We start from the raw sequence: 23,053 nt of genomic DNA on the forward strand, positions 1-23,053 counted from the left end.
GATATTTGCAACGAAAATATCACTCGCGTCAATCTCCCGCAAGATCAAATATAACTGACAAATCATAGCAGTAGGAGGATTTACCTCCATATGAGATAAAAACTGATGGCGTGCCCCGAGCATTATTGCAACGCAAACGGGAAAAACTACATGTCGCTGGCACATTCTTCCTTCCTCCTCTCACTTTCGCTTATTTTTATTAAGAACCGCCACCCAACGCGAAAATAAATTGGGTGTATATACTGTTACTGCTGTAAATGTTTTGTTGTCGCGACAGATGGAGATGCTGCGAATTTTCACGCGACAAAGTTATTAACATCATGAAATATACCAGCGGTACTTTAGAGCGAATATAAGCGATAAAAAATATACTTTGTACGTGTCGCTGAAACTCTTAGTCTCCTTTCCTTTCGCATCTGTTTAGCATTTTAAGAAATGCAATTTACATCGTATTCCTGATATTACGCAACGTTATATTGTGAAGAGATATATTGCCTACAGATGCAACTTGCAATAATATTACTCCAACTGCAGCGCATGCAACAGCTCCCTTTTTCCTGTGTATTTTAACGCGCGAGAGAATTCGGTAGCACGGTGATACTTGTCCGGGATAGCACACAGAATTCGTTGTATATCTATGTGTATCGAATTTCCGGGCGAAAGCATTACTCGAAAGATTGATCGTACCTATTTGCCGAAACCAAATTACACTTCTGCTCATCTCCCGGCCCCTCTATCTTACCAGTTATTTCGCTTTCACGGTTAGTCCGGTTTATTTATGACTACAGCGATAAATAATTAGCTCCCGTAATAAAGCGCAAGATATCGCACGAGACATCAATAGATCATTATCCATGTTGTTCGAGAATAAAAGCTAGTAAGAGAGCGAATAATACGTTGCGCTTCGGACAAAAAATTGATTTATTGGAAGAATATTATAAATATGAAATGTATTTTCTCCCCCTCCCCCCTCTCTCTCTTTATACGAGGATTTAATCAAATAAGTTTTTTAAAGTCAAAACAAGATGTTTCTTTTGTGAAATATTATAAAAACGTAATAATATTTAAAATACTCACGCTAAAGGGAATCAATGAATTTTTCACGGAAGGTATCATCCACTGTTGAAAAAGAGACATCACTACCTGGCATCCTACAACGACTTCCAATATTCGTTTTATAAGAAACCTGTAAATTAAATAGTACGCCAATATACAAAGAGAGTACTATATTAATATAAAAAAAAAAGTTATTCTGTGATTAACATATGTATGTATGTACGTATGTATGTCTGTGTTTATATATAATTTTATTTAATTTTGGTTGCACTTAAATTCTGTGCAAAAATTTTATATAATATTTTATATAATTTCAAAATCTCTGTGTATGATTTAACGAAATATTATACATATATATGATTTTACCATTAAAAAAGAGTAATATATGCTTTTGCCGTTTTTACATTTAGATTTATATTTCTGCCATTACGGCAAACGCGCAGATATACCTTTTATCGGATTTATCGGCCGTCCGACCTAATTCTTTTCCACGTGATTCTATTACGTTGATCATTATGCGACACCAGTACACATCTATTTGCTCTCAGATTTTATCGACGGCGCAAACCGATTTCCGGCCAACCCCATGAATTCCCACCCCCGTTCTCGTTACCATCCCACCAGCTCTCTCAACCATATACCGATTCTCGAAAAATCGAAAATACGACTTTTGAGTGCTGTCGCGCGAAACGACGCTCCCATTCGACGGCACGTCGTCCGCGCGAGTTTCGTTTCCGGAAAAGTGCCGGCGACAAGCAAAGTCTGGATGCACTTTTCGACTGCACGGAAAGTATACTGGTGCACAAAAGGGAAAAGCGAGCTATGAAAACCGGTAAGGATGACGATACAGTCGGAAGAACGAACTTGAAGAAAGATATGACGCGCAGATTTATTAAATCTCTGAAATATAATTTATAATCCTTTTCAAGATAATATTTAGGATACATAATTAATATTAAATAAATAATCTAAATCAAAATTCAATTGATATTAATTCAGTTATGTGTGTAAAGATATTTAATGCTAAATTCCTTGCTAACATATATTTTATAATAATTCGTTTTACGTTTATTTTACATTATTATCATATTAATAATCGTAATATTGCACAAATTGCTACTTACAATTTAATATATTGAAATTAAACAAGTAGAGCAATTCTTTTTTTGGATTAATGAAGAAATCTTCTGCGCACATTTCTAACTAAATTATGTTAATAAAATATAAATGTAATGTAAAATAAAATATGAATGGCATATGATAAATTTAAATTTTACACATACGATATATGTCCAACATAAAATTTTAAACTTTTTTCTATTTCGACTTACGCAAATAATTCATGTTCTCGATAAAATCACAAAGAATCTTTAAAATTTTCTTCTCAAAGTTTCGGAATTCGTTTGCAGGAATCTGAGTTTTGTAAACCAGCAACTTTGGCATCTGTTGACATTCTTTAGGAAAAAAAAAGACGCAAAGAAGAATAGCACGGGGTTACGTCATAGCGAAATCTATACGAGAAATCTGAGAGCAAACATGGATTTATACGCCTCACGCAATGTATATGCTCGCGTGACCGAACTCAGACAATATCAAGTTTCCACTCGACTCGCTTCCCGATCGAAGCAAACCTATAGTGGGGATTCTTGAAAACATATGTAAACAGAAACAAGACTATATTGCTTGGTAGGAACAAGTCGAATGGAGAGGATACTAAAAGATCTATTTTGCATAACTTTCAAAATACTTTCGTTTTCCAACTGTTTCCTAAACGATTGGCAAAAGTTTTCGATATATCGCGAAGAGACAAAAGGTCGATTCCAATCTCACGAGATTATGGAAATTTCATGCAATGATTAGATAAAATCGTCAATGATGATTCGATTTCAGAAGAAATTCATGATTCATTGTTGCTTAAAAATTAATACGATATTTCTACAAAAAACACGCAGATCGCAGTTTTCGATTGAAATCGCTAATAATGCCTTTCTAAATAAAAATCAAGACACCAGGTCACTCACCTCTTACGAATCCGCTGCGTTCTAGGAAAGTTCAATTCATAGCATAAAGTAGGCGCCAATATATAGTAATAAAGATCGGCGAAGTTTAAGTTGTCAGGATATTGTACCAATGTATTTCCGTGATCGCTCATCTTGTGCTCAAAGTCATTGGCATCATTTGCACTTTGTTTAATGCTGGAAGCTACAACACAGAAATCATATTTTCGTCAATTTTTATTGTCATTAATCAAAAGTAAAATAAATTATATACGATGTTATCAAGACTGTTTCTTATAACTCTGTTTTTATTCCAAATAAGAAAATGGTTTTTCAAATAAATATGCAGCAATTGGCCGAGTGACAGAGAAAGATAAAACAAAAGACAAAGATAAAAACCGAATAGACGATAAACATTCGTGTAGAGAAACTTTTACATTTGGAGGCAAAGAAAAGATCAGACAGATAAAATTTATAATAAAATGTTAGACTCTAATAAGATCTAAGTATCTTACAAAGAATAATATACTTTTAGGATTAACGTTCTAAATGCTCACACTCGATCGCAGTCCGTTAAAAATTAAAATAAGAGTTTCTAGAAAACTCTTCTAAAAAGTTCATAACTACATTTTCTTTTGTACAATCGCTCGAGCTCGAGTCTCTCTCAGATTGTCCTTAAACAACAAAACCGAACGCTCGCGCGATTTCCTCGGTCGGGAAGCTCGGAATTCCTCAGCGCCGCGCTAAGCACGTGGATTCCCATCTGCGCGTCTAATTCCACCCCGACGCGGACCAGTAACTGATAGAATCCCCTCAATTATCCAAATCCGATGAATAATCCAATCTGGAATTCAAATAAGCCCGGGTTGCGCCGACTGTCGAGCCGCGCCGCGCTGATGCTGCTGCTCGTACTCGACGATCTCGGTTGCGTCGCGACATCGGGATTTTGTACTACTCGCGGCTCGTTCCCCGCAACGCCGATCGACGTCCATGTCGACGACCGAGAGCTCCGACGTCGCGTTCTACATCCCTACGTAATAAATGTAGAAGAATTCGACCAAATTAAATTCCTCGTGCTCCCCATTTACTTCGTCGCGCTCCACTTTTCCTCCGTTCTTATAACGAAATAAACAAATATTCTTAACTTATCTAGCCCTCTTAACTTTTTAATAGTTGGAGCAAAAAAATTACTTTTTCAAGCAAAAAATTTACAAGTTAATTCCATATATGATTTATTATGTTCTGATAATTTGGTTTGGAAGACAGCTTAATATATCTGAAATAAACGTTGCTCCTTTTCTTTCCTTCTTTTTCCTTCGAGATCCATTATCATACCACAGAACAAAAAATTTTTGGTTACAGAAATATCGTCCAAGACGCATGTCAACCGTTCTTGCGATCATTTACAAACATTTCTCGAGTAATAAAAAGAAAGATACAAAATAATTTTAATCTTCAATGATTGTATATCTATATTTATATTTATATATATTATAATATATATCGCGATAAAATTGCAGGTAAATATAAACGCAAGTAAAGAGGACATTTGAATGAAACACACCGTGAATTGTGCATACTCACTGGTAGAAATAATAAAATTGCAATGTAATTTCGGCGAATGTCCAAATATACAAAGTTAGCGAGTGCATGATTGCGCACAAGCACGTGGAAACGATTTAATGATTCGTTAATGTTCCACGTAAATTTATTTAATCGAGCCTGTGATCTCCGATTACCACACCAGTGAACCCTTACTCTCTCTTTCGCTCTTCTTTCGGTGGATTATTAATTACAAACCGTTCTTTTCTCGACTTATAGAAACTGTTTGTATTTATTCGAAGTATTTCCGATTGATCAATTATATATAAATACTCGAATCTTTTACCAATTTTATTGACATGTAGAATTACAAATAAAAATTATTAATATCGCTTGGTTTGTAATATAATTCGCTATGTAATAATAGTTTAAAATAATAAGAGATGAAAAGCCACGTACTTTTTGTTTGCAGATAAATAAGATTATGCATGCTTCATTTAATGTTTATGCTGATAGAATAGCGTCAGATCCAATAAAATTTATCGTTTTCTCTAATGGGATAGGCTTTGTCTTGCAATAGATGTTCCTTGACACATTTTTGACGGAGCATGACATTCTTTATCACAATATGGCCGAGAAGTGACTTGGCTGCATCGTAACGCGACGTCCTTGTATTAATGTGCCATACTACTAGCAACACGATGTACAATACACAATAATAATTATACGCTATATACATGTGTAAACCAGAATCAAGTGAGCAATCAAGTGTCTTCAGTAACGTCACTAATCGAGTAACCATTGGATTCGCAATAGCTTGTACGGCAAATTTGAGCGAAATAAATAATGAAATATATATATAATATTTGTATATATATTTACTTTCTTTTTTTTAACATTTTAAATTAACTATAGTAATAATAAGAGATTATATCCGACAAGGAAGGAAATGCGCGCGTGTATGTGTGTAAAAAATTTAAGACGTTATGACGAAGGTCAACCTTGCGTTCTCCGATTGCGTAAAATCCGCCTACCTGCGCTCTCGGGTCTCCTTAGCGGCTTCCATCACGTCCGTGGATAGTCGCAGAAGGGTGAAAGAAGATCGGAGATCGTGGTTGTATCGGGGAGAAGGAGGAAGTCTCGTGGGGATGTGGCGGAATCGAGCGAGCTTCCGTTCGCGACGGGTGTAATTTCTATTTTTTTCAATCTCGGCCCGAGGGCGTCTCGAGGGCCGATGTAATTTCGTCTTTTGTGCCAAGGGATGCCTCGCGTTTAAGACCACCCTCGTTCATATATCTCGAAACTGGCGCGACGGACGAACGACGGGCTCGAAAAAAGGGATCGATATCGAGGAGCAGAGGTAACGTGGAGGGTGGAAGAAGAGGTAGCAACCTTACGAGGACGCCGCTCGAATGAGAAGTCTCACAAATTAAGCACCGGCATCGCCGAAAAAGAAGGAAGAAGAGACTTTTGCCGCTCGACACGATTGCCTGCGATCTTTGATCACGCAATCCTGCAGACTCGTAAATTGTCTTGCATCCTCGACGCGACGCAGACCTAAGAACGACATCGACACCATCCATTTTTCTTTCAACTCTAGTACTCTCTTAAATTAAGTACCGATTCCCTTTTATTTTTCCAGCTTATCCTACTAGCTTTAAGAATCGCATTTATTCTTATATCTGTGATCAACGTACCGGGTATACTACGGTTTATTTTTTATTCATCTTTCCGTTCACTAAAAGTTATTACATTAAAATAATCGATTTTCTAGAGGAAAATTCGATGTATGCACATTATTTAAAGTACAAGAGATATAAACTTTTGTGCGGATGTACCGGGGAATAAAGGAGAAGTTCCCGGCTTCTTGCTAGGAAAGGCGAAAGCCGACGAAGCTTCATTTCTCGCATGATCGATCGACCCGTAACGAACAAAAACGCGAAGAGTGCCCCGCCTTCACGATGCGTATACGCGGCTAGGTTACAGGCTCCGCGGCTGGTTCTACGTCGTCATTACGGGCGTAATAATACGACGACGCTATAGGAACCCGGGTTAGGCGGAGAGAGCGAAAATTACACGGCGTCCACACGGTGCGCTAGATTATACGAAGCTCGTGGTCGTAATAACGGAGTCCCGCGGGCGGGCTTTTGTTGATTCCATTTGTCTATCGATCGATCGGCCAGGTTGTCGTCACATCGGTCGCCTCGCGATGAGCGTCCAAGCGTTGTGCGAACATGGGCTCTCGATAATTATATCAAACTACGTCACTTTTTGCGTCGTAATTAAGATATTACTCGACGAGAGGACGATGCAGATCGGCCGAGCGGATAACGGGCTAATTAGTTGCGAATAAAACGCCGAACACGAATATACGCGCGTGTCCATATCGGAGAATATCCATCTTAATTTTCGAACGCGAAACGCGGTGCGGAGAAACTCTGGATGCTAGCAAGCAGCCAAATTTAGAGGAAGGTTGGAAAATTATGCGTTCATGAGAAAATTCTCGCTTCGATGAAGCGTAAACACCTTGCTTATCGCGCACTCGTATTTTTGCAATCAACGGCATACGCACACATCTGTATATGAAAGCCCATCCGGATTCGCTTTTTCTCATATATTCAAAAATATCAAAAAGTTCTAATAAATATTTTTTGTTTTAAAATTAATCTAGAGCATGCATCGAGAGATAAAAAACTTGAAAATTTCAAGTAATCTCTATTTTGACGTTCTGACTATTTTCGATAATTTTTTGTTCTCGTACAAAACAAGCTTCACGTGACATCGTATAAATCATCGCGCATTGATCTAAACGCGATCGGAATCCATTCGACGTACACGCGCCAATCAACTCCGTCACGTCGGACGTGTTTGCGCAATCACGATTAAAAGTGCAAACGCACCGACTCGCTGCTTTAATGTCGCTACGGTTGTAGAGAAGAAGGTTTAATACTTCGCACGGTGAGTTTATTGGGGAAAGACCGCTCATATATAATTTGACTTTGTCGGTCGCATCTGAATAATCGATATCGACCGCAGTGCGTCCGGCACCGGAAACCTAGGCAGACCTGAGAAATCGGCTGTTTAAATTTGGTGGAAATTATTTCTCTCTACTCCACACTCTGCATGCATATATGTAGGTATACATTCGCACAATCAGGTGCACACTCATAAACGAATCGCACGTATACATATATATTGTATGCCACAATGATACGTGCATGCGCCTTCAGGAGAGTGCAAATACCGCGAATGCAGTGGATTACTGATTCGTATAACGTGTTTGCACTACTTGGATGTATGCATTATATTATAGGTATAAGCGCAAATGTACGTAATGACGAAGATTTATGCCGTCAACTTCCGCCCGAGCGAAAATCCTGGTTAACTACTGACAGCATCGGTGAACCGTACTACGGCATCACAGCTCCGCAAAAAAAAAAAAAAGCATACGGCAGACAACATGTTACATAAAAAATAGTCATTCGTATGCGTTGAAGCAATGATATAGCGGAGATACGTAAAGTATACATAAAATAAATCGTAAATATCTAGTATATAAAAACGCCATAAGAAAGATTTTTCCATCCTTTTGTTTTATCTTTAGTCTTCTGATCAAAATTTATGTTGCAGATATACGCACAAAAAATATGCACGCATAAAACGCGTTAATATATAATACTAATAAAATACCGTAAAGATATTATAATATATATATATCACTTTTTATACTTACATTGAAGATTACTGTAGGACAACTGACGTCTCATTCTGCCTTGCGTGGTTTTCTTTCGGCTACTCAAACGGCACCACATGTTCACTTGTATATACGACCATAACTTTAGAAAGAGTATAGCGTATAGCATGCACACGTACATCGCACCAACTGAAACAACAAACCATGAAGTAGTATTAAAAGCGAGATATTTTAAACATCATAAAGTTAATATTTTTGTTTTTAAATATTTCATGTATATACACACATTCGTTGTGAATCTCGTCGCTTAAACTCCAGAGCAATATCCTATTCTTTTTTTTTCGTATCAATATATACGCATAATCCCGATCACACAATCGCTATAGCTTTTCATCTCTCTGCATACACGACTTATATAACGACCGTAGATTTCTCCACGACACTTTTGTATAAATGGCCGACTGTCGTTTAATTATCTATCCAATATTCCCATTGCAATCCCGGGAATGTCCGTTATTATTATGCGGTGCCGGTAATCGCGTCGTTGGAAAACTGCCGACACGATGACGAAGGCGACGCCGGCACGATCCTCGTATTTTCCGATATTTCCATCGGACGTGTGGGCCTCTTTCGCGTTCCGGATTGTTCGTATCTTAATTAAATCGCGTCTGCTATCAAGTCATCCCGATCCCGATGAGATGATGAGATTCCGCACAGATGGAAGGACATAATTTCAATAGAACGAAACCGTTCTATCGCCGCTTTCGCTTTTATACGCGCGCTCACCCTTCTCTACCTGTACCCTGACTTGCATTTACCTGTACCTAGGGTGTCAGCGAAGATTTATATCCGTACTCGCGCTATTAATTCCTCAGGACACACCAGGACGACGAGGTGGGAGATAAAATATTGATTGCGAAAGAAAATTAAGCATCGTGATAGATCGTCGGGGACAAGCGTACCGTCATTCACTTTGTTGAAATTAGTTTGCGGACTATCGAACAGGAAAATAATAGATAAACAGAACGTGGTTATATGCAACAATCGGCAACAACGACGGTAGCGACGGCGCAAATCACAATCGTTGAAGCGATCGAAAGCGACAGCTCTCTCTCCCTCTTCCCCCCTTCTGCGTGGCCGCAACATCGACGAGCGATAATGGGGAAACGGGAGAGCCCGAAGCAAATATTACACGGCGATGGTATCGTTCGTTAATGTATACATGCTCGTCAGCAATGCACGAAAGCGGCAAAGCACTTCCGCGAAATATGCGCCGGTGCGTGTATTTGCCGCCCTCGCAGGACCGCGGCACGCCAGCTAAACTATAACATACACTGCAAAGCGATGAAGACTATCCCTCAGAGTACACTCTGTATGACAACGAGTTTGCCATTCGTAATTCTTCCCGCTTCTTGTTTTGGCGCTTCCCCCCATCGTCGGACAAGACACGCACATCATTCTCATAAAAACTGCCTGAAGAAAACAAAGAATTTTTACCAAATGTAAATGATAGATGTCGGAATCCATAAAGTGGGAAATTTAATAAAATTAAAGTATTTTCCGGGGTCTCCTCCACCTCTTGATCTTGTTCGACTGCCAAATTGCATTAAGCGTTCGACAGTCAAAACGCGTCTCGGGACGCGTTTTAGTACCGCCGTTCGTTGCCGCTTATACCGTTTATGGCTTGTCGTCCGCACTAGTATTCGCCCGGGCAAACCGGCGACGTTATAAGCGCGTATCGAGTGCTCGTACATGCCGAGGTAATTGCCAAATGTCGTGACGCGCATATATATATTTCACGCGCGTATACGGTCTGTTGCAAAGCGACACGACGGATCTACCGGGTAGAGAGACCACAATCTAGTCCAGATCTTGTTATTCTCATAAAAAAGAATTCTGATATAGGCTGAGCGGGTCAAGGTTGAGTGAAGTGTCGTATCAATCCATTTATTCGTTTAATTCTAACAGAATGAGAGAAATTTGCTCTCTGAAAAATCAAAATTTATGAATTTTTCAAAGTTAAAAAGCCCCAAAAAATGTGATTAAATATGTCATTTATTTTTTAATACAGTATTGCCTCTTTTTTTCATGATATATTCTTTTTCTTCCATTTTAAAAAGATCGTGTCAAAGATACAAAAGTCTTCTTTTTTCTTTTCGAAAGATACATAATTTTTCAAATATTTATTTTTACTTGTTTGTTTTGCTTCGACAGGAGGGTATATTTCTTCGTCCGAAGAGTACTGGAATTAAACAGAGCTCACCGTCTCGTCGACACTGTAAGCCGTTCTACAAAGTTATTTAGTGCAAACACGACGGACACCCTTCGAACGTCTCCCAAAAGTACGGTAAAGCTCGACGGGATGATTACTTTTCACTCTTCGCAAAGTCATTAAATTTCCGCATGTTCGACGAAGGCTATATTTCACTTGATATCAAAAAAAGAGAATTCTCGCGACGAAATACCCTGCCGATAGCGGTGAGCAAGACTATCGCGCCGGTGCACCCTGTATGGTCGAGAGATATCGACGGGAGTGCATTGCGCTACCATTGGTGGCTCGATGGGGGTGAGGTACCGCGTGTGAAAATAGTTCCTCAATTTTCCACGGCCGTTCGCCGAACTGAGAAATTGCCAGTTCTCGCCGGTGGACTATTGTCGTCTGGTGCACCTCAAGACCCACAATTCCCGACCTCGCCAACCCATTTTCGGCCCTTTCGCTCTCCATAGACATTTCATGTCGACAAGACCCGAAGCGTGCTATAAAACTTTGAATCAAATTCGTGTAACTGCAGAATTTAACATCACTGGAAATTTAGAAAATCTTGAACTCTGATACGCTCTATAATAACATCGAGAGTTGTTGTTATCGCGAGGTTCTAAATAAAATAAAAGTCTTTCTATTATCTCGGAGAGATGAAACAACAGATATAATCCCCTTCTTTCATTATTTCTTAACATATAATTTAGTAAAATAGAAATTTCACATAGAATATTGTATTGAGCTAACAATGCTAATAAGATTTAAATCCATTCAATATTCGTCAGTAACGCAAAGGAGCATTTTTATTGGATATTTGTATTACCTTTTTTTTTTCAAATATCACGCGCTGTGTTATGTTACAGCGAGAGGTAAGAATTCAGTTCTCTGCAAACGTCATCTGTCTTTGCTTCGCGCTCGCGTTGGCGTAACTTTTTAGATACACCTCGTACAAGGTTAAATTAATGTCAGCTCCTGAACGGACGGAGGAACAAACAGCGAAACACAATTTCCAGCGAGACCGCGCTTGGTATAACATTCCCCGGCGAATTTCATCGTGCACGCTTCCGTGCGCACGGCAAGTATAAAAGAAAAAGTCAGATCAATGATCAAGACTTTCTTTCACGGAAGACACACTCGGCGATACGTTTTCTCGTCTGCGAAGCTCAAGCATCGTGGACTTTTTCGTTTCGAAATTCACGCGAAAATAGTTTCTAATCAAAATGCATCAATTCGCATTTTTCGTATCAGACATGTCGGGAAAAAGGGGTAAATCAGTATTTCCCTTTTTTTTTCATGATATATTCTTTTTCTTCCATTTTAAAAAGATCGTGTCAAAGATACAAAAGTCTTCTTTTTTCTTTTCGAAAGATACATAATTTTTCAAATATTTATTTTTACTTGTTTGTTTTGCTTCGACAGGAGGGTATATTTCTTCGTCCGAAGAGTACTGGAATTAAACAGAGCTCACCGTCTCGTCGACACTGTAAGCCGTTCTACAAAGTTATTTAGTGCAAACACGACGGACACCCTTCGAACGTCTCCCAAAAGTACGGTAAAGCTCGACGGGATGATTACTTTTCACTCTTCGCAAAGTCATTAAATTTCCGCATGTTCGACGAAGGCTATATTTCACTTGATATCAAAAAAAGAGAATTCTCGCGACGAAATACCCTGCCGATAGCGGTGAGCAAGACTATCGCGCCGGTGCACCCTGTATGGTCGAGAGATATCGACGGGAGTGCATTGCGCTACCATTGGTGGCTCGATGGGGGTGAGGTACCGCGTGTGAAAATAGTTCCTCAATTTTCCACGGCCGTTCGCCGAACTGAGAAATTGCCAGTTCTCGCCGGTGGACTATTGTCGTCTGGTGCACCTCAAGACCCACAATTCCCGACCTCGCCAACCCATTTTCGGCCCTTTCGCTCTCCATAGACATTTCATGTCGACAAGACCCGAAGCGTGCTATAAAACTTTGAATCAAATTCGTGTAACTGCAGAATTTAACATCACTGGAAATTTAGAAAATCTTGAACTCTGATACGCTCTATAATAACATCGAGAGTTGTTGTTATCGCGAGGTTCTAAATAAAATAAAAGTCTTTCTATTATCTCGGAGAGATGAAACAACAGATATAATCCCCTTCTTTCATTATTTCTTAACATATAATTTAGTAAAATAGAAATTTCACATAGAATATTGTATTGAGCTAACAATGCTAATAAGATTTAAATCCATTCAATATTCGTCAGTAACGCAAAGGAGCATTTTTATTGGATATTTGTATTACCTTTTTTTTTTCAAATATCACGCGCTGTGTTATGTTACAGCGAGAGGTAAGAATTCAGTTCTCTGCAAACGTCATCTGTCTTTGCTTCGCGCTCGCGTTGGCGTAACTTTTTAGATACACCTCGTACAAGGTTAAATTAATGTCAGCTCCTGAACGGACGGAGGAACAAACAGCGAAACACAATTTCCAGCGAGACCGCGCTTGGTATAACATTCCCCGGCGAATTTCATCGTGCACGCTTCCGTGCGCACGGCAAGTATAAAAGAAAAAGTCAGATCAATGATCAAGACTTTCTTTCACGGAAGACACACTCGGCGATACGTTTTCTCGTCTGCGAAGCTCAAGCATCGTGGACTTTTTCGTTTCGAAATTCACGCGAAAATAGTTTCTAATCAAAATGCATCAATTCGCATTTTTCGTATCAGACATGTCGGGAAAAAGGGGAAGAAAAAAAACGATAAAATATTGAACCGATTTTTATCAATGGATTAAGAGATAAAAATTATCTGAAGATAAATCATATATTATTCTTTTTGTGTTTTTTTAATCATACACTTATCATTTTAGCGTGAAAGTGTTATATGGATACAAAACTGGAATTACCGGATAATGTATTAATATATTCACGTAAACCGTTTCAATTATGCAAATATTAATTATAAAATTCATAGTGTTTTTCTTTTTCATTCTTATATCGCACAACTTTCTCTTCGTCGCATTATTTTTTTCATCTTTTGACGTTAATCCCGCCATAGTTTAGACGCATTCAACGCTATTCTATGTGCAAATGCATCCCGATTCGTGAAAGAAAAGCCATTCGATTAGAATCCATCTCCACGCGTCAGCTGAAACGAAGCAATTTGCTGAATTATCTGGTGACGAGCGCGAAAAGCTATGCTGTAGACCACGTTCTTCTTGAGATGCATTTGCGATCGTGGGGATTCAGCTTTCATCCTTTATACCAACACGAGCGAGCACAATGGAACTCGGTGTGAATTTACAAACGCATGCGGGGTACCGATCTACAATAAAACTCACCGAAGAATCTTATCAAGCAAGATAACTCGTTCTCTTACCGAGAAACTGGTATTTTGTTCTTTGTTTTTCGACGTAATACATCGGTTCCCAATTCGGCCGCTATTGTTCCCCAGGGAATTCTTTCACTATTCTACTCTTCACCTTTACTGCTTCTCTTTCTTTTTTCTCTATATGAATGTAAGAACTAACAATAAGAGTATAATCGTGTGGAATTAAGAAAATTTGTTGTCGTATTTGATTATCACATATTATGTAAACTAAACGCGGGGATTGTGACCATTAAATCTCTTGATGAAACGTTGGAAGAGAGTGGGAATTTCTGGTCCAATATATTCCATAGTTAATATTCGCCATCTGCATTCATTGCGTATCGCTAAATAACACTTATAGCTCTCGCGATTTTTCCTAATAAATAATTGTCTGTGGCAATTCGTACTATCTGATATATGATGGGAAGTGACAAAGAGATGAAGCTTAGAATTCATTTCCGAGCGACTACGTATTTTATATCGCGATACTCGCGCACGTGCGGGCGCATTCCATTTCAGAAGCCGATATTCTTTCTCCCGTCGATGTAATTCGATTAATTCCTTTGTCAGGCGGTATCGAAAGTCCGCGTCGAGACGAACAATGTATACGGCTGCCGCACGTTTTTGCATCGCGTGCGCATTGCACTTGGCGTGACAACGCGTGGAGATGCGAAACTGCAACGCCCGATACATTTCCGAGCCGATGCCGACATATAAATCGATGCTCTCGGAAAAAAGTACCGGGAAAGAGGATGATAAAAAGAGGATCGAGTTGTCTGCTACGGTGAAACGGTATATTTCTGACGCGATCGTAATCGGAGACCGCCGCGCTGCATTTTCGATTCCACGCGTTTCCCGATTGCACGCCGATGTGCGTGAAAATTGGAGAGCCGGGGATAGGAAGCTTTACGTTTCAAATTATGCGATCCGATATTAGGTTCAGTTTCGCATAAAATGTACAACTTTACGTTAACAAATTCCAGGGAGTGTTTGAAAGATATTTACAACTGCAACAAAACATGCATAATTAAAGCAAAAACATGACTTGATTAATTATTAAACGAATGATTTCGAGTTTGTATACTTGCTAAAAATTTCTACATTTTCCGCTGTTTATTAAAACATAAAATTATTTCGACATATGTTCTCTATACGCATCTCATCGCTCTTTTTACCGTGTTCTTCGATGAATGTATCAGTCTGGAGTTATTGCCGAAGGAGCTTAATTTAATCCGGCAGTGAGATATCTCGCGCATTAATTTAATAAAACAATACGCAATTAGCGTGGGCGCTCAACTTTCGTGAATGAAGGCCGAAATCAGTTTGCCAAGTAAAGTTGCGTGTTACAAATTTTCGGCACGTCGAAACTTTGCGGTGTTTGGCAGGCGTATAATTATATCGGTAAACGGCAGAGCGTATAATTCTGTGCAATGCGTTACCAGAAGCGAGATGTGTCACGGGCATAGCTCGAAGCCATCTCGATGGAAACGGGAAAGCAACATGATAACGGTATTTACAGCTATATCTCGCACTGTGCGAAATTACTTCGTGTATATCTCGCGCAATTTCGATTCTCGACTATCGCAACTAACACGCTGCTTGAAAATCGATAAACCGTGAGACTCTGACTTGCACGAATACTGTGATATTTATTTATCAATATTATTCGCCGGACTCTGTTAGATTTGTTAGGAACGACAAGATTTTTTTTAGATCTGTTTCAAATAGATAGTAAATAATATGTTTATATTTAGTTCTTTTATTGTCGGCAAAATAATAATTTAATTCTTGCAAATTAAGAATCATCTGTTAATAATCAAAGAGAAATATTTCATATATCTCAATGATTATAATTAATCAATCATTTTTTTATCAGATTTAATCAAGTCCATATTTTATAAATGGCTACACCCGTGCATTTTTAGTAAATTTAACTAACGCGCTAGAATTAATCATGCCATATATCACGGGTAAAATCTGTATTTGCAAAATTTGATTTATGCAGATATAATTGTATAAAAACTAAAACTGCATCAATCAATTATTTGTTACTATTACATAGTAATAGAAAACCGCTATGATTTATTTTGGCCCCAACCTTTCGCTAAATTTAAATAAAACTACGTATAGTTATGAAATAAGGTAATTATATGTAATTTCGAAAACTTCCTATTTTTGCGATTGTAAAGAAAATAATTTTCAACAGATTTTGGTTGTCATATTCAAATTTTATCTCATCTTTCCATTTTTGCTTGCATTATCACGAATACACATATAAACTTAATATTCATCGATATAGATTCGTATCGCAGATATCATTATCTTAAAATATTTAATGTTTTAAAATTTCTAATCATGAACTAAAAGAAGAATTAGACGGATCAACAATGTTAAAAGTTAATAAATCTAAAACATTTCGAGGTTCAAAAATTAAAAATTTTTTTTCGTGAGTTTTTGTATTAGAAATGTATTAAATTTATTAACACACACACTTTGACGTAGCTGATCCATCCAGTTCCTCTTTAAAAAGTTTAATTCATAAAGACAATTTATTTCAATTTTATAAAAAGCTCAAAATTACATGTTAAAAGTTATATATAAGTTATCAAATAAGAATCATTTCTCATTGCCACTTAGAAATATTTTTCTAAAGACACATCGATTAAGATAATTTATTATCTGCACAAATATCCGGCCGTTTATGTTATGTCCGCGAAGAAGTCGCAAACAATTCACGACGCAACGTAAGTTTCTCCCTCGAGCGGTGCCATGCGAGTGGCAAAGCTCTTTATTTTCGACGATATCCGGCCGGATGCGAGCGATAAATTTGTTCCCCGATTTGTCGTCTCGGGGGCCTTTTACCTTTTATACAGGCGTATGTATTTCGGGACCGATCGCCGCTCATAATTCACTCGGCACGTGTAATTCCCTACTTATGTCCTGACAATTTCTTCGCTCGTTCTATCGCCATCCCCCGATCTTTCAAGATCCCTGATTCTGGCACGGTATCCAGTTGGCACAGGGATGTAATCACCTCGCCGGGCTACCGTACGTGAAGAAGGATTTTGGCAGACGGCACGCATTCGTTTCAAGCACATCTACACGCATGTCTACTGCGCGCAGAATCTTGCCACCGAGACTTGCAATTGGCTATTCTATACAAGTTTTTTTCGACAGAATGATAGATTCGATGCCTAAAATGATTAAAAATAATAAACATAGAGATCAAGACTCCAGTTGTTTATTTGATTTTATTGCGGATGTCAAAAGTTAACTAATCAATTTTCGTTTGATTAATTTATAAAGCGTTACGGCATTTAATATTACTGTAATGCCGGCACAATATAAATTTGATATGATTCTTTACTATCGACGTGATATCGAGCTCAAACTGCAATATGATATTAATGCGATACGCACTTTTGCTGGCAGTCGGCGCGCATTCGCGTTTCACCGGAGAACGCACACGCACGTTATCGGGAAAGAGCGCTATCTTTTGCCAAGCAGTCAATAGACTCTAGAACGCCAGATCGGACTCGTCGTTTTGTAATGGAAGGGTGTTTCTCTTTTGGCGGAGCTGGCGTAAAAGGAAGACTTCTTGAACAACCAACGCAAGCGCATCGAACTCGTTTTTATTCTACCCCATCCCCATTTCCCGTTCCATATTTTCAATCTCCGGTCGAAAATGTTATTTTTCTGTGACTTTTTGACACGCTGCAGCGCGCTTTTAGTCTCGCACAAGCAAAATGTACAAAATACCATCCGTTTCGCGAACGCACAATCGTAATGCTATTTCCGCTTTCGAGGCAATTCTCGAATGTCGTAACTAATCTATTAAAAATTCGGAATACATCGTGATTACAACGTATCGCTCAAATTTATAATTTCTATTTACATAAGTCAGCATAAAGTATAATTAAGCTAACAAATAAAAAAAAATGATATAAATAAAAAATGCAAAATTCCCTTAATTATATTTCCCAAAATAAAAAATCTCGCAAAATTGAATTTGCCATTATCTCAACGCATCAAGTTCTCTTCCTAACGGAGAAGATATACAAGTCGTCCGGAGTTGAAGCGTTAATTGGAACGCTTCAGAGACGTTGTAAAGACGCTCGAATGTACGCCAGAATCGCGGGAGTGACCGCACTCGTGCATTGTTCACGCGATGTATCGTGTCACGGCTTGGCCGCTATCCGCAGGATCAGAGATCCAGCCACCATTCGCATCCGCAGCGCGAAACACTCACGGTACGACGTTCTTGGCCTGACCCGAAACCCTGCGGAAATTCGGGCTATTCTCGCGCGAGACGCTCTCGAGACATCCTCACTATGCTACTGCCCGCTCGGATATTTGCGGCGGAAAAGAATCCTGTAGAATTCGCAAGGATAGGCGAACGGCATTTGGCCGCAACTCGCGGGGCACGCCGATGTAACGTCGAAACAATGCGTGGAGGATCCAGATTGAACGTAACTCCTAATTCGAAGTTTTAGTAGATGGTTCGGAGCAAGAGTAAGAGAGGAATATGGAGAAACATCTCTAGTTTATAGATGTTTCGTATTTCGAGCGAATCATACAAATTGTAGACTTCATTCATCCTCTATCAATTTTCCAAGTAATCAACTTAAGTTAATCAAGCAGAGAAGTTTCTTCGGATTTCGAATATATTTTTTAAGTTTTTTATAATAGTAAAATTATGCACACACAGTTATGTAACGTGATTTATCTCGACGACAAAGTGACTTAAGAATATCACCCTTTGTTGACATCGGCATTAAAATATTTAAAAAAATCTACGAATGGAAGTTTTCATTCTAAAAACTATCGGTATGATATTAAACAATGTAATTCAATGCCATAGCCGTCGGTATTAATATTCCAAGATCATCACGGGCTACGACAACGTATCGCTCAAATTTATAATTTCTATTTACATAAGTCAGCATAAAGTATAATTAAGCTAACGAATAAAAAAAATGATATAAATAAAAAATGCAAAATTCCTTTAATTATATTTCCCAAAATAAAAAATCTCGCAAAATTGAATTTGCCATTATCTCAACGCATCAAGTTCTCTTCCTAACGGAGAAGATATACAAGTCGTCCGGAGTTGAAGCGTTAATTGGAACGCTTCAGAGACGTTGTAAAGACGCTCGAATGTACGCCAGAATCGCGGGAGTGACCGCACTCGTGCATTGTTCACGCGATGTATCGTGTCACGGCTTGGCCGCTATCCGCAGGATCAGAGATCCAGCCACCATTCGCATCCGCAGCGCGAAACACTCACGGTACGACGTTCTTGGCCTGACCCGAAACCCTGCGGAAATTCGGGCTATTCTCGCGCGAGACGCTCTCGAGACATCCTCACTATGCTACTGCCCGCTCGGATATTTGCGGCGGAAAAGAATCCTGTAGAATTCGCAAGGATAGGCGAACGGCATTTGGCCGCAACTCGCGGGGCACGCCGATGTAACGTCGAAACAATGCGTGGAGGATCCAGATTGAACGTAACTCCTAATTCGAAGTTTTAGTAGATGGTTCGGAGCAAGAGTAAGAGAGGAATATGGAGAAACATCTCTAGTTTATAGATGTTTCGTATTTCGAGCGAATCATACAAATTGTAGACTTCATTCATCCTCTATCAATTTTCCAAGTAATCAACTTAAGTTAATCAAGCAGAGAAGTTTCTTCGGATTTCGAATATATTTTTTAAGTTTTTTATAATAGTAAAATTATGCACACACAGTTATGTAACGTGATTTATCTCGACGACAAAGTGACTTAAGAATATCAAACTTTGTTGACATCGGCATTAAAATATTTAAAAAAATCTACGAATGGAAGTTTTCATTCTAAAAACTATCGGTATGATATTAAACAATGTAATTCAATGCCATAGCCGTCGGTATTAATATTCCAAGATCATCACGGGCTACGTGTACTGAAATTTCGACGTGATTCTCCGTGACGTTGCGTCGGCAAAAGCGGGTTCACTTCAGCAAACTCGAACCCACGAAATCCACCAACGAGTCGTTCATTTCCACAGAATTCCCCGCGACATCGAAGTCCCTGTTGTAACGCGCGCAAGCATGCTTCTCTCCGCATTATCCATGCGGCAACCAATCTCGTAGCCTAATTTTAACCGGATTATCTTACATAATAGCATCAGTGCATACATGCTCTGTAATTTTTATGTAACGCTGATGTTATTCAAAAGCAAAGAATCTTACGCTTACAAAGATTCAATATATCTGTTTTTATATAAGAATTTCTGTTTTTTTTTTTTATATAACAATTTATATTATTTATAATATAAATACAATTAGAGATAAAAAGAACAAAATTATATCTTATATATTTTATCACTAAAGTAAACAAACAGTAACAAAAGTTCGGTTCATCTTTTGATTACAAATGTACATGGAGATTATTTTGGAGCGCGACAGGTGTTGCACGCACACATAATATCACGTGTGCGTAGACATCTTCTTTGCTTTACCCCGCGACATTTCACGCTACGTCGGGTCTACTGCTCGTTTGAGATCTACGAAATTGGTTGCGCATCTCCGTTAACAGGCTCCGCCGTCAGACGACGAGATGAATTGTATCCCTTATTTGCCGTTTTTTTTTTCTGCTGCCCTCTAGCTCTGTATGTATGAATGTGTTTGTAAACTCCCTTCTTTTTTAATTTTCTTGTCAAAGGTGATCTTAGTGTACAAGTATATGGATCAATACCACAACATATTTCTCATTCTTTGTCGGGACGGTTCCGATGGTTCGTCTGATTGCTATAAATTCTAGAACGAGCTTCTCGAGTTTAACAGTGGCATTCGAGCAAATTAACGGTATCACGAACGGACTTGATGTCCCTTTGAACTCGGCGAATATACAACTACGTGCCTATATTACGTGATAAAATAAAGAAATGCTTGGATTAATGTATCTTCATTTACCGCTTTTATATTATATTTTTCTCTTATCCCTTTTGCTTTTATGTCCATGTAACCGTTATATCTTCAGTAGTTTTAAGTTAAGAAAAAAACTCTTTAATTTTATAAGCATTTATTTAAGTCTTTAGTAGTCGAGGGAGTCTTATTAAAGGGAGTCTTTATTAAATCTCCAATTTTAAAAAATAGAAATCACAAAATTATTATATTGTATTGAATTATATTAATCAATATATAAAGCCTACTTTTTATAATTAATATTCCTTTAATTAAATTTATTAGTTAAGCAAAAATATACTGAGTTTCGCAGAACACATTTTATTAATGAAACATCGAGGCAAGCGAGAAAAGTTTATTATTCGATGTGTATCGTTGATTTCAGCAATTCTCTCATTATCGTACTCTATTACAAATTAATCTCTTCAAAGCGCTCTTCGAGATAAGGATGAATTATTTATTCATGCTTCGCTATTTCTCCTCCACAATGGTAGTGCCCCGATGTTTGCGGCCTCAGTATGCGGATTCAGCGCTGATTATAGCAGACGAAATCTTTAGTTGGGCACCAATCTTCATGGACATTTTCCGAAAATAAAGAATGCCATTGTCAACCGTGAAATTTCGTCCACATCCATTTTCTACGCCGTGTGCTATTTTCGAAAAATCAATCATTTTATCACTCCCTCAATTCATGTTTACATACCAGCACCTCCCGTAACCCTCGTAGAGGTACAAACATTCTGATGAGCAATCTTCCACGTCAAGCTTTCCACGTCGATCGCACGAGACTCTGGGAGAAACTCGAATCTGATTCACTCTCGCGCATCTTTGTTCCAACCTACTCCGTCCGTTCCTGCCTAAACCAACAGTATCCTTCAGCGCTTCCGCGCGACCCTTCTGTACACAGAGTACCGAGTGTCTGGACGTGCAATTTGTAATTCCGGTGGAACTCATCGGAGGAGAACTGGCTCTCGCCGAAGAACTGCTGCTGCATAATTTGTAATTCCAAAGAGCACCAGAGTCTACGAGGCGTTCGCGGGTGATGTGGTAAGGAAAGGCGACCTGATAACGGGGCTGTGAGTTGATGAGAGAAAAAGCAACTGCAAGTTCACTTTTCTAAAGACTTAGAATCATGTCAGCGTCAGAATCGTGTAATTGTATTTTTTAAAATTCATTTTTTAAATCAGAAAATGTGTTTAATTATCAAGGATCATCCTCGAATAAGTATTTCCTTCCTTAAAAAAGATTCGTCGCTCGCGACGAAAAGCGTAAAATATTTACTGCATACAGGACAGAAATTAATCCCAAGCAGACTTCTCGCGTTATTCACTGGCGGAAGTTCTCATTTGCTGAAGTAGACGCCGGTAGATTAAAGCATAATAACGAAGTAGTTATTCCGCCCGACCCGTTCTCTCTTGGGAGCCGGACAGAGAAAAGAGGGAGGGGGAGTCTGGTCGAATTAGGTAGCGGACCCCGATTTGTTATTCAAAATTCGCGGAAAGGCGTCCGCCTATTCGCGCTTCCGGCTACGTTCGAACATAATTTCCGTTTCACGTAAAGCTTCTACCTCCGCGCAGCTTCTGTCATACTTGTCAGAAAAGCGCGACGAGCTTCATCTAAACCCTTCCTCTCAAGACCGCATCGCGCATGCATATAAAACGACGCTTGTAAAAATATGCGTTTCTCTAATTACGATCAAATATATAACCTCATACCCACAGCAAATTTAATAAGCTCAAAAATCGTATTAATTTCATACATTGTATTATTATCATATAAAAAACGAGAACCGTGAGTTTTATTTATCTTGTTGGAGAAATAAAAAACATTCATCCCTCCATCTGTGTTTCGAGTGTTATGTTAAGTCTATACTTAAAGAAAATTGAGCATTTTTAACACATTCCTCTAATATAGAAAAATATAATGTTATCAAAAAGCTATAAAAATGTTAATAAAGCACCGATTTTATACGTAACAGAATTCTTTTTGCCTATTTACTTATTCATGTTAGGATTAGCATTGGCGAAACGGATGCCGCGACAACCGGAAATATCGCTTCACGAGACCGTAATAATATACGGCAAAGACGTTTCCGTTCGCAAACGTTAACGCTAACATTGCGTAAACAAGAAACGCGCAGAATAAACGTCCGTCTGCCCTAATTCGCGAAAGAGTTTCAACCGCGGCCTTTGTTCCGCGAGATGC

The 23,053-nt window shown here is 38.7% G+C and overlaps 1 protein-coding gene across 1 annotated transcript in view; it reads right to left on the minus strand.

Moving 5' to 3' along the window:
* Positions 1–23,053, minus strand: part of LOC115242388 (diacylglycerol O-acyltransferase 1) — an 89,210-nt gene that overhangs the window by 21,227 nt on the left and 44,930 nt on the right. Inside the window, exons 6-8 of the mRNA XM_029818643.1 lie at positions 8,329–8,478; positions 3,078–3,258; positions 1,078–1,186 (exon numbers count right to left, since the gene is read on the minus strand). Coding sequence (XP_029674503.1) covers positions 1,078–1,186; positions 3,078–3,258; positions 8,329–8,478 — 440 coding nt within the window. The remainder of the gene's footprint in view (positions 1–1,077; positions 1,187–3,077; positions 3,259–8,328; positions 8,479–23,053) is intronic.

The sequence above is a fragment of the Formica exsecta genome, unplaced genomic scaffold (assembly GCF_003651465.1).
Source record: "Formica exsecta isolate Colony F162 unplaced genomic scaffold, ASM365146v1 scaffold591, whole genome shotgun sequence".
Taxonomy (NCBI): domain Eukaryota; kingdom Metazoa; phylum Arthropoda; class Insecta; order Hymenoptera; family Formicidae; genus Formica; species Formica exsecta.